The sequence below is a fragment of the Hermetia illucens genome, chromosome 1 (assembly GCF_905115235.1).
Source record: "Hermetia illucens chromosome 1, iHerIll2.2.curated.20191125, whole genome shotgun sequence".
In the NCBI taxonomy this organism is placed as follows: Eukaryota; Metazoa; Arthropoda; class Insecta; order Diptera; family Stratiomyidae; genus Hermetia; species Hermetia illucens.
In genome coordinates this window covers 39243866-39260741 of record NC_051849.1, presented here as the reverse complement: position 1 = coordinate 39260741, position 16876 = coordinate 39243866, and the positions used below count along the sequence as shown (strand labels likewise).

The following is a 16876-nucleotide window of genomic DNA, read 5'->3' as shown; positions in this document are numbered from 1 at the left end:
GCTTAATCATCATCATTAACGGCGCAACAGCCGGTATCCGGTCTAGGTCTGCCTTAATAGGGAACTCTAGACATCCCGGTTTTGCGACGAGGTTCACCAATTCGATATCCCCAAAAGCTGTCTGGCGTCCTCACCTTCGCCATCGCTCTATCTTAGGCAGGGTCTGCCTCGTCTTCTTTTTCTACCATAAATATTGCCCTTGTAGACTTTCCGGGTAGGATCATCCTCATCCATACGGATTAAGTGACCCGCCCACCGTAACCTGTTGAGCCGGATTTTATACACAACGTGACGTTTATAGTATCGCTCATAGATATCGTCGCTATGTAGGCTACGGGAACGTCCATTATCATGTAGGGGGCTAAAAATTCTTCGGAAGATTCTTCTCTCGAACGCGGCCAAGAGTTCGCAATTTTTCTTGCTAAGAACCCAAGTTTCCGAGGAATACATGAGGACTGGCAAGATAATTGTCTTGTACAGTAAGAGCTTTGACCCTATGGTGAGACGTTTCGAGCGAAACAGTTTTTGTAAGCTGAAATAGGCTCTGTTAGCTTACAACAACCGTGCGCGGATTTCATCATCGTAGTTGTTATCGGTTGTGATTTTGGACCCTAGATAGGAGAAATTGTCAACGGTGTTTGACCAGTGCGGTTTGATGTTGTTGGTTGATTCGTCTTCGGTGCTGACGTTGCCACCATATATTTTGCCTTGCCTTCAATGATGTGCAGCCCAAGATCTCGCGCCGCCTGCTCGATCTGGATGAAGGCAGTTTGTACGTCTCGGGTGGTTCTTCCCATGATGTCGATATCGTCAGCATGGGCCAGTAGTTGGGTGGACTTGAAGAGGATCGTACCTCTTGCATTTACCTCAGCATCACGGATCACTTTCAAGAGGGCCAGGTTAAAGAGGACGCATGATAGGGCATCCCCTTGTCGTAGACCGTTGTTGATGTCGAATGGTCTTGAGAATGATCCTGGTGCTTTTATCTGGCCTCGCATATTGGTCAGGGTCAGCCTAGTCAGTTTTATCAATTTCGTTGGGATACCATCAGTTGCCACAGAGAGAAAATCTGGTCTGTTTTTAATTTGCCTGGAGTGAAGCCTCTTTGGTATGGACCAATGATGTTCTGGGCGTATGGGGCTATCCGGCCTAGCAAGATAGCGGAGAATATCTTATAGATGGTACTCAGCAACGTATCTCTATAATTGCTGCACTGTGTGATATCTCCCTTTTTATGTATGACACAGATAATGCCTCTTTGCCCTGTCCCATACCTTGAGCACAAGTTCGGGCTGTAATTCCATCGGCTCCTGGCGACTTATGATTTTTATGCCGATGAATTGCACAGAATGTTTCTCCTATACTTGGTAGTGGCAGTATTTGTCCGTCGCCTTCAGTTGGCGGGACCTCCAACTCGCCGATGTTCTGGTTGTTCAGTAGTTCATCAAAGTACTCAACCCATCGCTCTAATATTTCCCTCTTTGTCTCAGCAGGATGAGCATCGAGGTATATGGGGCTTCATTCTACTGACTTGTTGGTAAAACTTGCGTGCCTGGTGCGGTTACTCCCTGTACTTTTCTAGTTCACAGGCCTGTTGGTTCTCCCAGGCTCCCTTTTTCCGTCTGTGAAGTCACTTCTCCGCTCGCCGGAGTTCATGATAAGTCTCTGCGCGTGCCCGCGTCCTTTGAGAATGCAACATTACTCGGTATGCGGCATTCTTCCTTTCCATAGCTAGCTTACATTCATCGTCAAACCAGCCGTTCCGACTATTTTTGCGGTTGGGGCCAAGTATGTTTGTGGCCGTATTTATGATAACGTTCTTCAGGTGATTGTGAAGATTATTTGCTGATACTTCATCTCCAGAATCTCTGTTGACTGCGGCTATTGCGGCATCCATTTCCCTCTTATAGGTGTTGCGGAGGGTTGTATTGTGGATGGCTTCAGTATTAACTCTCACCTGATTGTCAGAGGGGATTCTGGGTGGTGTCGTAATTCGAGCTCGGAGCACCATGCCAATGAGATAGTGGTCCGAGTCTATATTGGCCCCCTATATGTTCTGACATTCATCAAGGCTGAGAGGTGGCGGTGTTCAATCAGAACGTTGTCAATTTGGTTGAAAGTGGTCCCATCTGGAGAGGCTTACGTATGTTTGTGGACCGCTTTCCGCGCAAGCCAGGTACTTCCAACAACCATTTCGTGTGATACTGCTAACTGGATAATGCACAGTCCGTTATCATTGGTATCCCTATATAAGCTATGGGAGCCAACCTATTGCCTGAATATGGGCTCCTTCCCTACTTGACTGTTGAAATCCCCAGGTATGATTTTGATATCATACTGGGGACAGGCTTCGAGGGTCCGCTCAACTGCCTCGTAGAAGGTATCCTTCTCCGACTCTGCAGTCTCCTTTGTAGGGGCGTGAACGTTTATTTATATTTTTAAATTTGCCTCGCAAACGCAGAGTGCATAGTCTTTCGTTTATATTTTCAAAGCCAATAGCAGCAGGTTTCATTTTCTGGCTGACTAGGAAACCTACTCCAAGCACTTGGTTTACTGGATGGCCAACAATATATGGTGTAGCGGCTTTTCTCCAGGAAACCGGTCTCTGTCCATCGCATCTCCTGCAACGCTGTTACATCAGCCTTATATTGGAACAGGGTATCGGCTAGCTGCTCAGCAGCATTCGGTCTGTACAGGAAGCGCATGTTCCATGAGAAAATGCGCAAATCGTTAATCCGTTGTCGTTGCCGGGTTCGTCGTTGTAAAGTCCATCCTGTCCGAGGCCCCTTTCGTGGTTTCGTAACATCGGTTTTCGCCTTCATCTTGGCCTTCATCTGTCTGTAGTTTTTCATAAAGAAGAACTCCCAGCGATCACCACGTGAAGGTGAAGATAGGGTTTGGTAGTAGAGCTGTTGATGTTGGTTCAGCAGGCATTTCCCAGGTTTTATGCTCCATCGTGGGTACCAATCCACGTTTCGCCCTGGGACCTATACCCTTTGACCGCTTTGCGAACTGTATATACATCATAAACTACGACTGCTGTGAAATGTTACCGCAAAGCATTCTTACATAAGAAATACACAAAACCTTCCATGCCCGAAAAGCAGAACGTAAGGTTTCCAGCTTATTTAAGTTCAATTCTAGAAGAAGACATCCTAGCCTGCTCTTAAGAGTTGTACTATTACTTTCGCGGCTCACGGACATTCATGGAGCAAGAAGACTCTATACAGGAGATTCAATTCTCAGCGGGTTTTTCGAAGTTTTATGGTGGAGAGAAATCCTTGCGCATCTTCGACCCTTGACGGTAATTGCGGTAGAAAAATTCCGCGCATAAGGTCTGGTATTAGTGCCGTGTTTGTGATGTGTAGGATTTGCTCATCCTGTATACAGTCTTTCTGTGCCGCGCTTACGGCAAATGTATAGTAATGACGGCGGTGATAAATGCTTTGCATTCGAGAGAGCGGCCGTGAACTCGTTCAATTCAGACGTGTGTTGGTACTATCGTAGGTTTGTGAATCAGGCCACAGCCAATGTACTATTCTCGCGAATCCAAAAAACTTGGTTCGTTGGGGGAGATGGCGACGTCTACCCAAAGGGCAACAAGATACCGCCTTACAGTGTATGACTCCTTTAGTGGGCACAATTATTTAATAGACACGGGCGTGGAGGTTTCGGTTCCCCGTCCACAGATTCAACCAGTTTTTTCCATAGCAGCTTAAATTAGCGGCAGCAAACTCCACGCCCATCACAAATTATGAATACAGGCAAGTAGACGTGAGTCTTGACTTGCCTAGGACCGTTTGGGGACGCTCCATTTTGTATGACATCAGTGTCTGCATATTAACCACAGAGTGTGCCCTCCCTATCCAATCTTCCCAAAGGTGCATCCATTACCACCCCAGAAGTTCGCGGAAACAATTTAAACAGCTACTTACGCAAGCTATATACAGACTTTGGAAAAGCAGTTGGTCATCGCCACTCCATCTATTATAGTTCCCAAGCCCAACCATCAATGACGATCTTGTGGAGATTATAGAGGCTTGAATGCTCAGATGATTCAGGACCGGTACCCCATTCCACTCATGCAAGACTTTGCGCATTATTAACCAAATTGTTTCTCCACCTTGGATCTCGCCAAGGCTTATCATCATCCCTGTAGTTCCCGAAGATATCCCAAAGATAGCAATCTGCACATCTTTTGGACTCTGCAAGTTCACACGAATGACCTTTGGCCTGTGCACTACGGCGCAAGGTTTCCAGAGATTCACCCACTCTGTAGTACGAAATTTGGACTTCTGTTTCGTATACTTGGATGACGTTTTGGTGGTACCTTCCACCGAGTTCGAGCATTGGACACATCTCGAAGCACTTTTCATCGTCTTCTTGACAATAACCTAATTCTTAACGTTGAAAAGTGCAAATTTCTCCAGCAGTACTTGAGATTTATGGGTCATTCCATCGCCCCTGAAGGCATTTAATCCGGCCCAGACAAGGTGTAAGCGATCGTGAACTTTCTGCTGTCAAAGGGTGCTAAAGACCTTAGAAAGTTCTTGGGTATGATGAACTTCTACCGTCATTTTATACCTAAAGCCACTTACAACCAGACATTACTTAACGCCTTCCTATCTGGGTCTAATACTAGAGAATCGCGGTAGGTTGTGTGCTCTCCAGGAGCCGTCCAAGCGTTTGCAACAACCAAGCAACAGTAGACGTCTTGATTTGGCATTTCCTTAAAAGGATGCACCCGTAGCCGCCTTCGTTGATCCTGAGGCATAAACGCAGTAGGCGCGACCAGACGGTGAAGCAAAGCTAGCTGCAGCTAGGGTTTCTTCTCGAAACAGTTGAATCCCGCTCAACGGAATTACAATGCTGGTGAATTACTAGCCGCATATCTGAGCATCAAGTATTTTCGTTTTTCGTTTGAAGGCAGGCCGTTGACCGTATTCACGGACAATAAGCTCTAACTTTCGTCTTAAGGCAGAAGCCCGACAAAGCAATCCCTCGTCAATTTCGACACAGCTTACATCGTTTACAGTTTAGATCCGACATTCAACATGTGTCCGGTAAGGACAACTTAGTCGTTGTAGCTTTGTCTGGGATCTCCGAAATCAAACTTAAAATATATATTAAAGCAACCAGAACTGGAACCTTCCTATCTAACACAATATGTATAAAATACTAAACTTCCTAGCCGCAATCCAAATTTATTTTCTTGTTCCTTTCATAGTTCAGTGGTGTTCTAGTATTTGCCATTTGTGTTCAATTTGTCATCTGCGGATGGTCACTAGCCATGAGAGAAACGCTGCCATCATCTGTTGAAATTTACGTTGATGAATCTTTTGCAACATTTCTGGAGAAAAGATATAAAGCAGACAATCTGCATATTTGGAATCGTATGCAATCACAAGTAAGTTATATTTTCTGATCAAAAAGGATTATTTCGAAATTTAGATATTTGTTTGATATTCCAGTTGCAATGTTGTGGAGTGGATGGACCCTTAGATTATCGAAGACTGGCGATCCCTTGGTCCTGCTGCTCTCGCCCTGAGGACCCATTTGAATCGGTTTGCAAGAGCCATTATCAACGAGGCTGCCTGGCTGTATTAACAGCCCAATTGAAAAATCGTCTGTTGTATGCATGTGCAGCGGCTTTTGCTATCGCTATCATCCAGGTAAGTGTTCCAATGAAAGCCTGTGTATAATAACATGGCGTCTTCGAAAACCTTTAGCAGAAGTTATCCCCAAACTTCTGAATTTCTACCCATTATACACTTCCTTCCAGAAATCTGAACAAAATTTCTATAACCAGCTTGCAGAGAGAAGAGGCACTTCCCTGTGGATAGTCCTTATCCTTAGAACAACTGTTCGCAAACGATCTCCCTCCGACAACAATCTGAATATTTTTTCATTCAGAGATACAAATGCAAATTGTTGAAGACACCAAGCTGTTCCAAAACCTCAGCGCCAATCTGACCCTCATCTGAAACCCAGGGAAAGAACTCTTTTTAAACGGTAACAGCTCAGTCGCCTTTTTCAGGACTAGTCGTAAACCCTCCTACATGTCATTATGAAGGAAGCAATAATGCCTGAGCCACTCGTTCGTGCTTTCATCGGCAAAGTTATTGTATATACTTATGGTAGCATGGAGGACCAGACAATCGTACCTGCTTTCCATATTGCATACAAACAGCTACCGAGTGTAACAGTACGAATACAACATCTCACAAACCCTCGTTGGGCAGAGACCCATTGGAGGAAACACCTCCGATGCAATTCATGGCTATTTGACCGATACAACTGTCGTATTTCTGAAACCCACCTTTAACAACAACAAAATACGTTCTGGCATCAGCAGATTCAGCAAGTCGTCTCGCTCGCGAGGATGTTTCCATTTAAGTGGAACCAGGCATACTCCTAAATTCAATAGAGACAAGCAAGTACGGCAATTTCATGGCATGGCACGCTTAACTAGCTCCTTAGACCAGCGGTTACAAAAGTTCAACAGGTAACTCGAGCTAAGTGGTGCTGATTTGCTGAGCCTGGACTTTTATCGAGGGCTTGCGATACAAATTTCAATAAAGAAAGGGATAATACGTGGCCTGGGCTAGTTTTAATTCCAGACCCATATAATTTTTACCGCGGGCCCGATTTTTTCGCATAATTTTCACCACGGGCCAGAATTTTTTCTCTACAGCTCTGATCACACTATAAGTGTACAACTCAACCTAATCTTTCATGGCCTTTTATCCACAGGCCTATTATAGGTGGAGACTCCCTTTCTCACTACAACTTGTGTATCGATCTTTGCTGTCAATAACTAATAGCTGCAAATTACAAAAATATACATCACGGCCCTTTTTGGGGTTCATTGAGTTTACAGTATTCTCTGAGACAACGTAACGCAACACAATCTTACCAGCACACTATACACCACTTTCTTCGAGATTTGTCTTTCGAAAGAGCCTATTTGGACAGGGTCATTTTCACTTCAAGGACCACAAATATCAACTTCAAAATTTTTCTCGACCGCAACGCAAATTAGCGAATCAACACCGAGAAATATTTTATTGAAGAAGGTGAAGTAATATACCTAAAGTACTCAGTCTTCACCGACGACTTCAATCCCCTTTCATGCAAAGTCATGGCCATTACAAGCCTTCCTTATCCACAGACCCCATCGAGTTTTGCTGCTACATGGAGCTGTTACATTGCTTCTAACGACTTTCACCGATCAGGCTCTACGTACTAATGCTCTGAGCTCTCAAACAACAAGACCCTCAAGAGTGTGAATTCCTGGCTTCACCACTTACGATCGCGAACTACTAGCCATCTAAGCGGTAATAGAAAGGCAGATCATTTACGATCTGCACAGATTTGAAGCTCCCCGTTTCCCAATATCCCTCAACTAGGCAAACCAGCTAGCTTGACTTCATTTTACAATTCAGTATTGGATTTTGTGGCCAAAACTACGTGGTCGGGGACAACCCTCTCAAGTCGCCACCATCTTACATAAACCGAAGTCTGCTCTTATCCCCCTCGATCTTCACAACACTTTCAAGGGCAATGTTCAGCTATATATAACGAAAATGCCACATTCTGCTTTCTTCCAGATACCTGCCCCTCAAACTTCGTGAAAGGCTTTCGTCACCTTGTCCATACCATTAAGCTTGCGCGCTTAGCTACTTTCCAAAGAAGCACGCATCTTTAAAGACTTACGTACTACATACATAGGTGTACGTTCGCAAATCTTTAAGATTTTAGGATAATTGATTCTCCGTTAGGAAGCTGTTGCTACCTTTATCCACTGGTCTTCACCGAGTCATTCGGCGCAATGATGACGGATCATGTCCCATGATCATTAGCGTCCATTAGCATACCGGGAGCGGCTAACACCCATACACCTAACCACAGCGCCAAGAAGGGGCGGTCAAAATAAGTTTAATTCTACCGATTTCACACGAATAGCACTAGAGGATGAGTGGTTGCATCAACGATCAATCAATCGCACTTACTCCTGCTACACAGTAATAATACCGCCTGTATACCATAAACTCCACTTCAGCGGCCACCAAGCATAATGTGGATCAAAATAGCAGAGAAGTATTCGATCAGAATGAACCTTTTCGACAACATTCATTGCTTATAATTTGGTAATGCCGGGCTCAAGTTAGGACGCGCTTTTAGTGAAACACAGAAACGAATGAAAGAATCATCCGATTTGAGGCCGAACTGGAAAAATCAGCCCACTGGACGCCATCTTTTTTTATCCTGTAAAAATTCAAGGCTTTCATTGGCAGTTTCACCTCGTCTGTATAGTCTTCTTGACATCAACAAATGTTCAGTTTTCACTAGTGACGCGATCTGGGTTAAGTGAAAACTATCAACTTGAGGAATCCATGTAATTCGCCAGAAAAGCTTAACTGTAAATTCTCTCATTTTTTTAATAATTACTTTTTCAAAAGCTTCTAGGGAATATTATTCTTCTTTTCAGTATTCATAATAGAAATCAGATTTCGAACTTAACAACCCGAGGATTCCGGTTTACTGTGAAGTCGTTTGTCCAAAAGTACTTTGCCCTGTGTGTGTGTGTATGGAGTCGGGGGATACGAAGCCTCTGAGAACTCAGACACTAACGGTCCATTGTATTCAATTCCTCCGATCTGATGTCTGATGCGTCCATAGGCAGGGGTACTCACATAGAAAATGTTTCGTGGATTCTGTTGTTTCGTTCTGCTACCTATAAATCTGGGAAGCTTGCTGTCAATTTTTGCTAGCAGTATTAGGCAATGCTACTGACATTCCAATTGCTGGTTCCGAGGCGAGTATAAGGCAAATTAAACCCTCTTCTGTTAAAGCATCTGAGATTTCATTTTCCTCTAACCTGACCCTCAATGACCAGGCACCCATATAGTTCAATCGATTTCTATATTCCTGAACGATTTTTGAAGTAATCAAAGAACTGCACAATGCCCTCAATGACTATCGCTACAGATTGCGATTCGACTGCCCTCAAATGACTTGTCAATCATCCAGGTTGCTGCCCTTAGGATCACATACACTTCAGCCAGAAAGACCATTGTATATTGTCCCAAGTAAAAGACCCATTTCTCGTCTTCGTTCGAGAGGTAGAATCGTGCCACAGAATCCTGTTCTGTTTTCAAGCCATCGTTGTAGAAGACATCAGTATATGTTGACACGTATCTGGTTTTCTGGTTCGTCCCAGTTTTCTCTCCGATTCAAGATAAACTTCATATCATCTACCAGGGATCCGAGAATCAGAGGGCATTACGAAAACTAGATTCAGTTCTCCCAATAACCCTTCCAATGCTCTGTGCCCGCACGTCCATTGTTTCCCCATAAATCTAATCGAATTAATCTATAAACTGCTCTCATTGTAGTGCTCTGAATAAATAAATCCAAGGGCTGCAACTTGAATAATGCATTTAGAGCTACATCGGATGTCGTGTTCATGGTACCGGTAATACCCAGGCACACAGTTCTTCGCAGTATAGCTAGTTTACAGCAAAAACTCTTTTATTTCACTTAGCTCATCTAGCGAACATCGGCCTAGTGATAGCAACATGGATCCATGTATTCAAAGTATTCAAAAGATAGTATAGCAGCTCTCGCAGTATCCCAATTCCCTTCGTTTTAAAGGGTTTGCAGAAGCCGTCAATTCTCTCTCTTCCGCAAGGTCCTGTTAACGGAATTGTCTCAACTTGATAGTCTCTCGGTCTCGACGACCTCCCATCGAAAAATTTCCTAATCTCACCACAGACTTTGTTAAAGCGGACCAATGGCCCTTGTAAAACAAACATATAAGGACAGTTCATGCCTTGTTGCCAGTAGATAGGAAGATTTTTTGGCATGCTGCAGGTTAATTTACCTAACCTTTATGTTTGTAGGCATAAGTGAACGCTCCCAGGGTTACGGTGTCCTGCCAGCTCTAAGAATCTGTTTCCACATACTGAAATTAGACCAGTTGCATCCACATTACCAGCTTCCCTTTCTTCTTGGAAGAAGCGGAAGGGAAGGTTGTGACAGACAAGTCTGCTCTCCTTTGCGGCTGAAGTTTCCTTCTGCCGAGGCTTCCTCTCCCGTTTTCTAGAAGAGTTAGGCAACAGTTTGACCGGCAGGCCGGTCGTAGTAAGATTTCCAGTTCCTCTCATTAATGTTTAGGGATGTTCACTTTGTTGTCTTTTATTTCAATTTTATTACTGCACTTATTCTCGAACTCATTTATTTTAAGGCACTAATCAATAAATATCTGGTTTCATTGGAATTCTAAATTAATAGCTATGTATTTTCTATTCTCTCTCTCTCTCCTACAACAAAAGTGGCCGGCGTCCGCAATCTGGGCTGGTCAGGATACGAAGGAAGAGGAAACGCGCGTGCCGGCCTCATGCCAGGCTGCTAGGTGTGTCGGCGGCAGTTTGGTGCATCGTCGGAGGTGATCTCACCGCCGGCAATGCAGTCGGTGGTTTTTGCCTTCGATGTGCCGCCACATCACTCCGTCCTCAGTTGAAAACGCGCGGGTTCAGCAGAGGAACCCAGGACGTGATCTCGCCAATGGGGTTACCGGGCGAACCTGATGCTTTACAGATGCTTTTTTGTAGCGTCCGGTTCGGCGAAGGCCTTTAGCCTCTACAAGAAGACTCATTTGGGTTTGCCCCGAGCATGAAGGAGTGCTCACGTCACTCCAGGACTTTAAAGGGGCCCTTGTATGGTGAGCGCAGTGGTCTTCGAGAAGTGCCCACCCTAATGAAGAACTGCGAGCATATCTCTCTCAGGGTCGGTGTGGAGTCACAGATTCTCTCCGTACACCATCTCTGCGGGGTTAGACGTGAACTCCTCTTGATAACTTGTGCGAAAGGCAAGGGCTGCGACCACGATGGCTCATCGGGAGCCATTAAGGCGGCCTTTAGTGTCCGGTGCCAACTTTCAAGCTTCCTATTGAACTGCGGTATGCAGTGGTTCTGTGGCATTTGAAACCCAGGAGTTTGCCTAGCTCCGAGAAAAGTGTAGATGCAAACTGCACTGCTTGGTCTGTGATGATTACGGCTGGTACACCAAAGCGCCGAATCCATTGTCGACAGAGGGTCTCGGCACATGATTGTGCCGTAATAAAAGTCACAGGTGCTACTTCAGGTCACCGCGTGAACCTATCGATGATTGTGAGGCAATACTTGTATCTGGGCGAATCTCGCAAAGGGCCAATGATGTCGAGATGGATAGTGGGGAAGCGCTTGATCAATCGAGGGAATTCACCTACTGATTGCGCTGTAGACACCGGGTGCAGATTTTCCACTGAAAGGGAGGAGTCTTCCACAGACTTCTCCGTGGGGAGCATGAATCTGGTGAGGCATCTAAAATCTTTAACTACCACAGTCTCACCCACCACAGCGAGGTGATGTGCGAGGGAGAAGCGTTTTGCCTAAAGCTGGAATAGGTTTTTTCCTGGAGCCGGTTTTCTGTTCAGGACAGATACTTTCTTGTGGGTAAGATTTTGGTCTCAGCACGTAGCACCGTTTGAATCCTCATTTCAAATATACTAAGATTAATATCCTAAATCTTCGGGAGGAAATTCTAGAGTCGGAGTTAGAGCCCAAAATACAATCTACGTGTATTGGTATTGGAAATTTTTATAGCTTCCCACTTTCTCCATGCAGGATTCTTCTTTCACCAAAACTTTCACAAATGAAAATACTCATTATACACTTTGTTTCTAGGATTAATTTCTTTCTTCACAATATTTCAGATCATCGGCGTGGTCTGTGCCCTGCAACTTGGCTATATTCTATCGAAGGATGATGCCCGTGACGACATCAGCGCAGTGGCAAGACGCCAAAAGGATGCCCTACAGCTGTCCATTTATGAAAAGAGCCGTCGAGATCTTCCGCCCCCTATGGGACCTGTCTCGCCAACCGCGCCAGGACATCGATTGCTCAAGACTGCCCCACCGCCACCACCGTCAATGATGCCAAAATGACAAACAATTAGTTTTTAAATTGACCAAAAATCAGTTTTTTTGAAATGATTCATACAAATTTTATTTTTCATGCATTTGACTCTTGGGACAAAAGAAAAGCGAGAAAAAATGATTGAGAACAAATGCAAAAGGAGCGGAAAAGTATTCTGTCCCCTCCGTTTATATATATTTCACTTTCTTGGCAAATTTTATTGAATCCGTTAGTGGCGTTAGATAAACGATTTTAAAAGATGAAAGAAAGAACAACAACCCTCCTTACAATAGATATAACTACGCCATTAGGTTATTAATGGCGTCTTTAAACCTAAGCCGTTTACTCTCAACTGTTTTAGAGAAAATATTCAACCGAAAAGGACGAGAACAACTACATACATTTCTTGAATGTTACGAATTCCATATCTACATACATAAGTACATTAGCTAATTATAATAATTGATTCTGAACAATGAACATTTGAAACGAAAGAAAGGTGGAGAGAGTCTGCGAGTAGTTTCCATTTTAAAGTAACAATGATTCGCCTCTAGTTGGTTACGGATGGCTTAACTAAGTGCAAGGTTTTCCTCATGTTTTCCATTACAACTCATAGCGTAGTGTCGTCTCTGCTTTCTATCATTTCTAAACTGTTTTCCTTCTAATCCTGCATTTCAAATGGATCAGGATCAAGTTTCGAACCGACCAATGACGACACCAGACAGTCTTAGGAACCACCAGCGTATGTAGGAATCAGCAAAGAAGGCATAAAGGCCGAAATCCTGGTATCTGATACCTATTTTACCATATTTTTATTTTGATCCTGATCCGTAAGGAAAGCACTGCGCCCATAGTAATTTCAAACCCAACCGTAGAGCATCAGAATTGGTTCGGCATTGCAAAGCTTTGAAAAACCCGACGATAGTGCCATGAAGTGGCAGATATCGGAATTAAATGTAAATCCTAGAGGCTCCGCAGGACCCATCAGACACGAGCAAACCAAAATTGGTGGCTGTCTGACCATGCAGTTTCGAATCCGCTTCTGTATTGCACATTGCAATGGCGTATTACCCTTGAAAACTCGTAGATGCATTTCTAGAATTTTAGCCGATATCTAACCAAATTTTAACCCCTAGAAGTAATCTCACCCCCGTAGGGAACTATTTGTTCGCGTCTGATGCATCAGGAGCCTCTTAACTGTGTCTTACTGTGATATCAGGGACTAAGTAATGATCAGAAAAAAACTGTGTAACTGCGTAGAATGGATGTTACTCCAAAAATGTCTGGAAATGTTTTCTCAATGAGAGTGTTTTTTAGGAAGAGGCAGTAATTGCGAAATAAACCAGTTTTCTGTTGGATAACTAGTTAATCTTGTACGTAAGGTTTCAGGATACTCTGAGTTTGGGGGCAATTCAGGCGGGGAACTGTGAACGTAGCTACTTCCTGTCCAACCATTATCGTTTCTCCTTGACGATTCTCTACATAAAAATGTGTTCCCTTTGTAGATGTTGTAGATAGTCTTCTATTAATCAATGTTACTGCTGGCATATGCATATACGTAGAGTACTTTTATTCTAATATTTAGAGAGGGACGTTAAGCAACCGTACCCGAGTAAAATGCAAAAGAAAAGAGAGTTAAGCCGCTTCTTCGATAGAGTGCACTCAACATATAACGAAAACCAGTCTAGGATCTTCCATAGTTTCTCTGTTGCGAAATGAACTCGTTTTTTGTAACAAGTACGAATAAATTTACCTCTGTATTGAATCTGGCCAAATATCACTGAAAGTTTCTCAAAAAGGGCGGACCCCTGACTAGGATCACTTTATATCCGGGGCCACCCTTTATATAGGTTTACCTCTGTCACTATTTTCATATTTCTTGGACAGTAATTCAACCCAAGGTTAAAGAATGCCAGTTAGACTTTGAAAAACGAATGTAGAAAAATATTTACGGAGGCATTATCTAAATTTCTGGAAGTGGAATATGTAATAACATTTCCTTTTTTAATCGCCTTAAAATTTGTTCATTCCAATTTAAAACCAGATTTTTCCTGTTAACTTCTATCTTCCATCTTTACTTTTAATGTCAGCTGGAGCAATGGCGTCCACTTATTTTGTTGTAAATAATATACGATAATATCACGCACGCATGGGCGATGAAGAAGGACTGCTTGGAATAGAATGTGATTATACGAAATGCCTAAATAAAAAATGAAAATGATTGAGAAATATACGGATTTATTGTGCAATTCAAAAAGAATATATAGTACCATTTAATTTTTTAATGTTAGTATTAACAAAAATAAAAATCAAAAACTAGAAGGACTGTAGTATTACTTTAGAATAATGGAGGAAAAGCTTGCATTACAGCGTATATGAAGGAAATACGAGTAACAATCAGCATTCATGTAAGGGTGGTCAAAGGGTAGTATAGGTCCCAGGGCAAAACGTGGATTGGTACCCACGATGGTGCATAAAACCTGGGAAACGTCTGATGAACCAATACCAACAGCTCTACTACCAAACCCTATGTCTACCTCCACGTGGTGACCGCTGGGAGTCTTTCTTAACAAAAAGCAGCAGACGGAGAAGGATGAAGGCGAGCCTCCCGCGCCTAAAAACTGGACAAATTGTACCAACTGGTCCTCCAGGTTGGAGGCTGGGTAATTTTGCTGCTGACAACCCTACACGGAAAACCGAAGTTACGAAGCCACATAAGGAGCCTCGGACAGAATGGATGTTAAAACGACGAACCCGGTAATCACAATGAAATAACGATTTGCGCATTTTCTCATGCGCTCCTTGTACAAAGGTGGAGCTGTCAAGCAGCTAGCCGATACCCTGTCCCAATATAGGGTTGATGTAACAGCGTTGCCGGAGATACCTTGGTCAGGGACCGATTTCCTGGGGTACAGCCACTACACCCTATATTACAGTGGCCATCCAGTAAACCATATGCTCGGAGTAGGTTTCTTAGTCAGCAAAAAAATGAAACCTACTGTTATCGACTTTGAAAACACAGGCGAACGGCTATGCATTCTGCGCTTCCGAGGAAAATCTAGAAATATAAGCCGCTTTAACGTTCAGGCCCCTGCAGATGGGGGCCAAGCAAGAAGGGAGCTCATATTCAAGCGATAAGTTGGCTCCCATAGCTTACTTCAAAATACAAATGATAAAGAACTGCGGATTATTCAATTAGCAGTCACACGAAATGGTTGTTGGAATTACCTGGTTTGAGCGGAAAGCCGCCCAACAACAAACGTGGACCTCTCCAGACAGGACCACTTTCAACAAAATTGACCATGTGTTGATCGGACGCCACCACCTCTCAGTCTTGATGAATGTCAGAACACATAAGGGGCTAATATAGATTCGGATCACTATCTCGTTGGCATGGTGCTCTGAGCTCAAATAGCAACACCATCCAGAATTCCTTCTGATAATTTGGTGAGAGTTAACACTGAAGCCATTCACAACATAACCCTCCGCAACACCTATAAGAGAGAAATGGATGCCGTAATAACCGCAGTCAACAGAGATCCTGGAGATGAAGCATCAACAAATGATCTTCACAATCACCTGAAGAACACTATCATAAATATGGCCGTAAATATACTTGGCCCCGGCCGCAAAAAAGAGTCGGAACGGATGGCTCGACGATGAATGTAAGCTAGCAACGCAACGGAAAAATGCCGCATACCGAGTAATGTTGCATTCTCAAAAGACGTGGGCACGTGCCGAGACTTATTACGAACTCCGATGAGCTTAGAGGAAGTACTCGAAAAGTACAGGGAGCAACCGCACCAAGTGCGCAAGTTTTACTAACAAGTCAACAAGATGAAGCCTTATACACCTCGATCAACATCCTGCCGAGACAAAGAGAGAAATCTGATTTCCGACAGAATGGGCATATTGGAATTACTGAACAACCAGAACATCGGCGAGTTGGAGGTCCCGCCAACTAAAGGCGACGGACAAATACTGCCACCACCAAGTGTTGAAGAAACAGTCCGTGCAATTCATCGGCTAAAAAATCGTAAGTTGCCAGGAGCCGGTGGAATTACATCTGAATTGGTTAAATGTGGAGGTGACCAATTACACCAAGTGGTTCATCAACTTGTGCTCAAGGTGTGGGACAGCGAATCAATGCCTGATGACTGGCAAAGAGATATTATTTGTCACATACATAAAAATTTCGCTGTGGAAAGTTACTACAAACTTGCAGAGACCTGCTTAATGTGAATCGCTACCGACATAAGCAAGCGGCAGGTTCGTTTTCGAGAGCGCTGTATAGTACAATCCAATAAGTTCCTGTGATCGTCTCTGAGATAAGGAGTGCATGAAGGATAGAGAATAGTGTTCAGCGGTCTTTCTAGATGTGATACAATCCTTCAACAAAGTGTGGCATGAAGGCCTCATTTTCAAAATAAAGAAGCTGCTTCCAGTACCGTTTCATGGAATCTTGGAATCTTCTTCAAGGCAGCGCCCTTGGACTAACACTCTACTCTACTGTATAGATTTACATCGGATCTACCGACTCTTCCTAACTTGATAACTTCAACATCTGCAGATGATACTACATTCGCACCAATCCTCAGGTTGCATAAAAAAGCTTACAAATCCACCTAAGATGAATTGAAAAGTGGTTTCCAAGATGAAAAATTGGCGTAAGTGAAACTAAGTGCTATTACGTCACGTTCACCCTGAACCGGCAAAACTGCGTTAAAGTTTCAATCAACGGTGTAACGATAATAATAATCGCTGGTGCAACAATTCAATTGGATCAGGGCCTTGAAGTGTGTTAGAGCACTTCATCCAAGACCGTAACGGTGCACTACAGGATTACAGTACCCTGTAGGAGACAATGTGGTCAGCATTGTGCTTACCCGAGATTATTACCCTGATTTAACTCAGGT

At 43.7% G+C, this 16876-nt stretch overlaps 1 protein-coding gene across 1 annotated transcript in view; it reads left to right on the top strand.

Moving 5' to 3' along the window:
• The window catches only part of LOC119646929 (23 kDa integral membrane protein), a 38179-nt gene extending 23897 nt beyond the window's left edge, over positions 1-14282 (top strand). Inside the window, exons 3-5 of the mRNA XM_038047613.1 lie at positions 5228-5407; positions 5472-5672; positions 11759-14282. Of these exons, the coding sequence (XP_037903541.1) occupies positions 5228-5407; positions 5472-5672; positions 11759-11989 (612 nt within the window). The 3' untranslated portion in view covers positions 11990-14282. The remainder of the gene's footprint in view (positions 1-5227; positions 5408-5471; positions 5673-11758) is intronic.
• The last annotated feature ends 2594 nt before the right edge of the window (positions 14283-16876 follow it).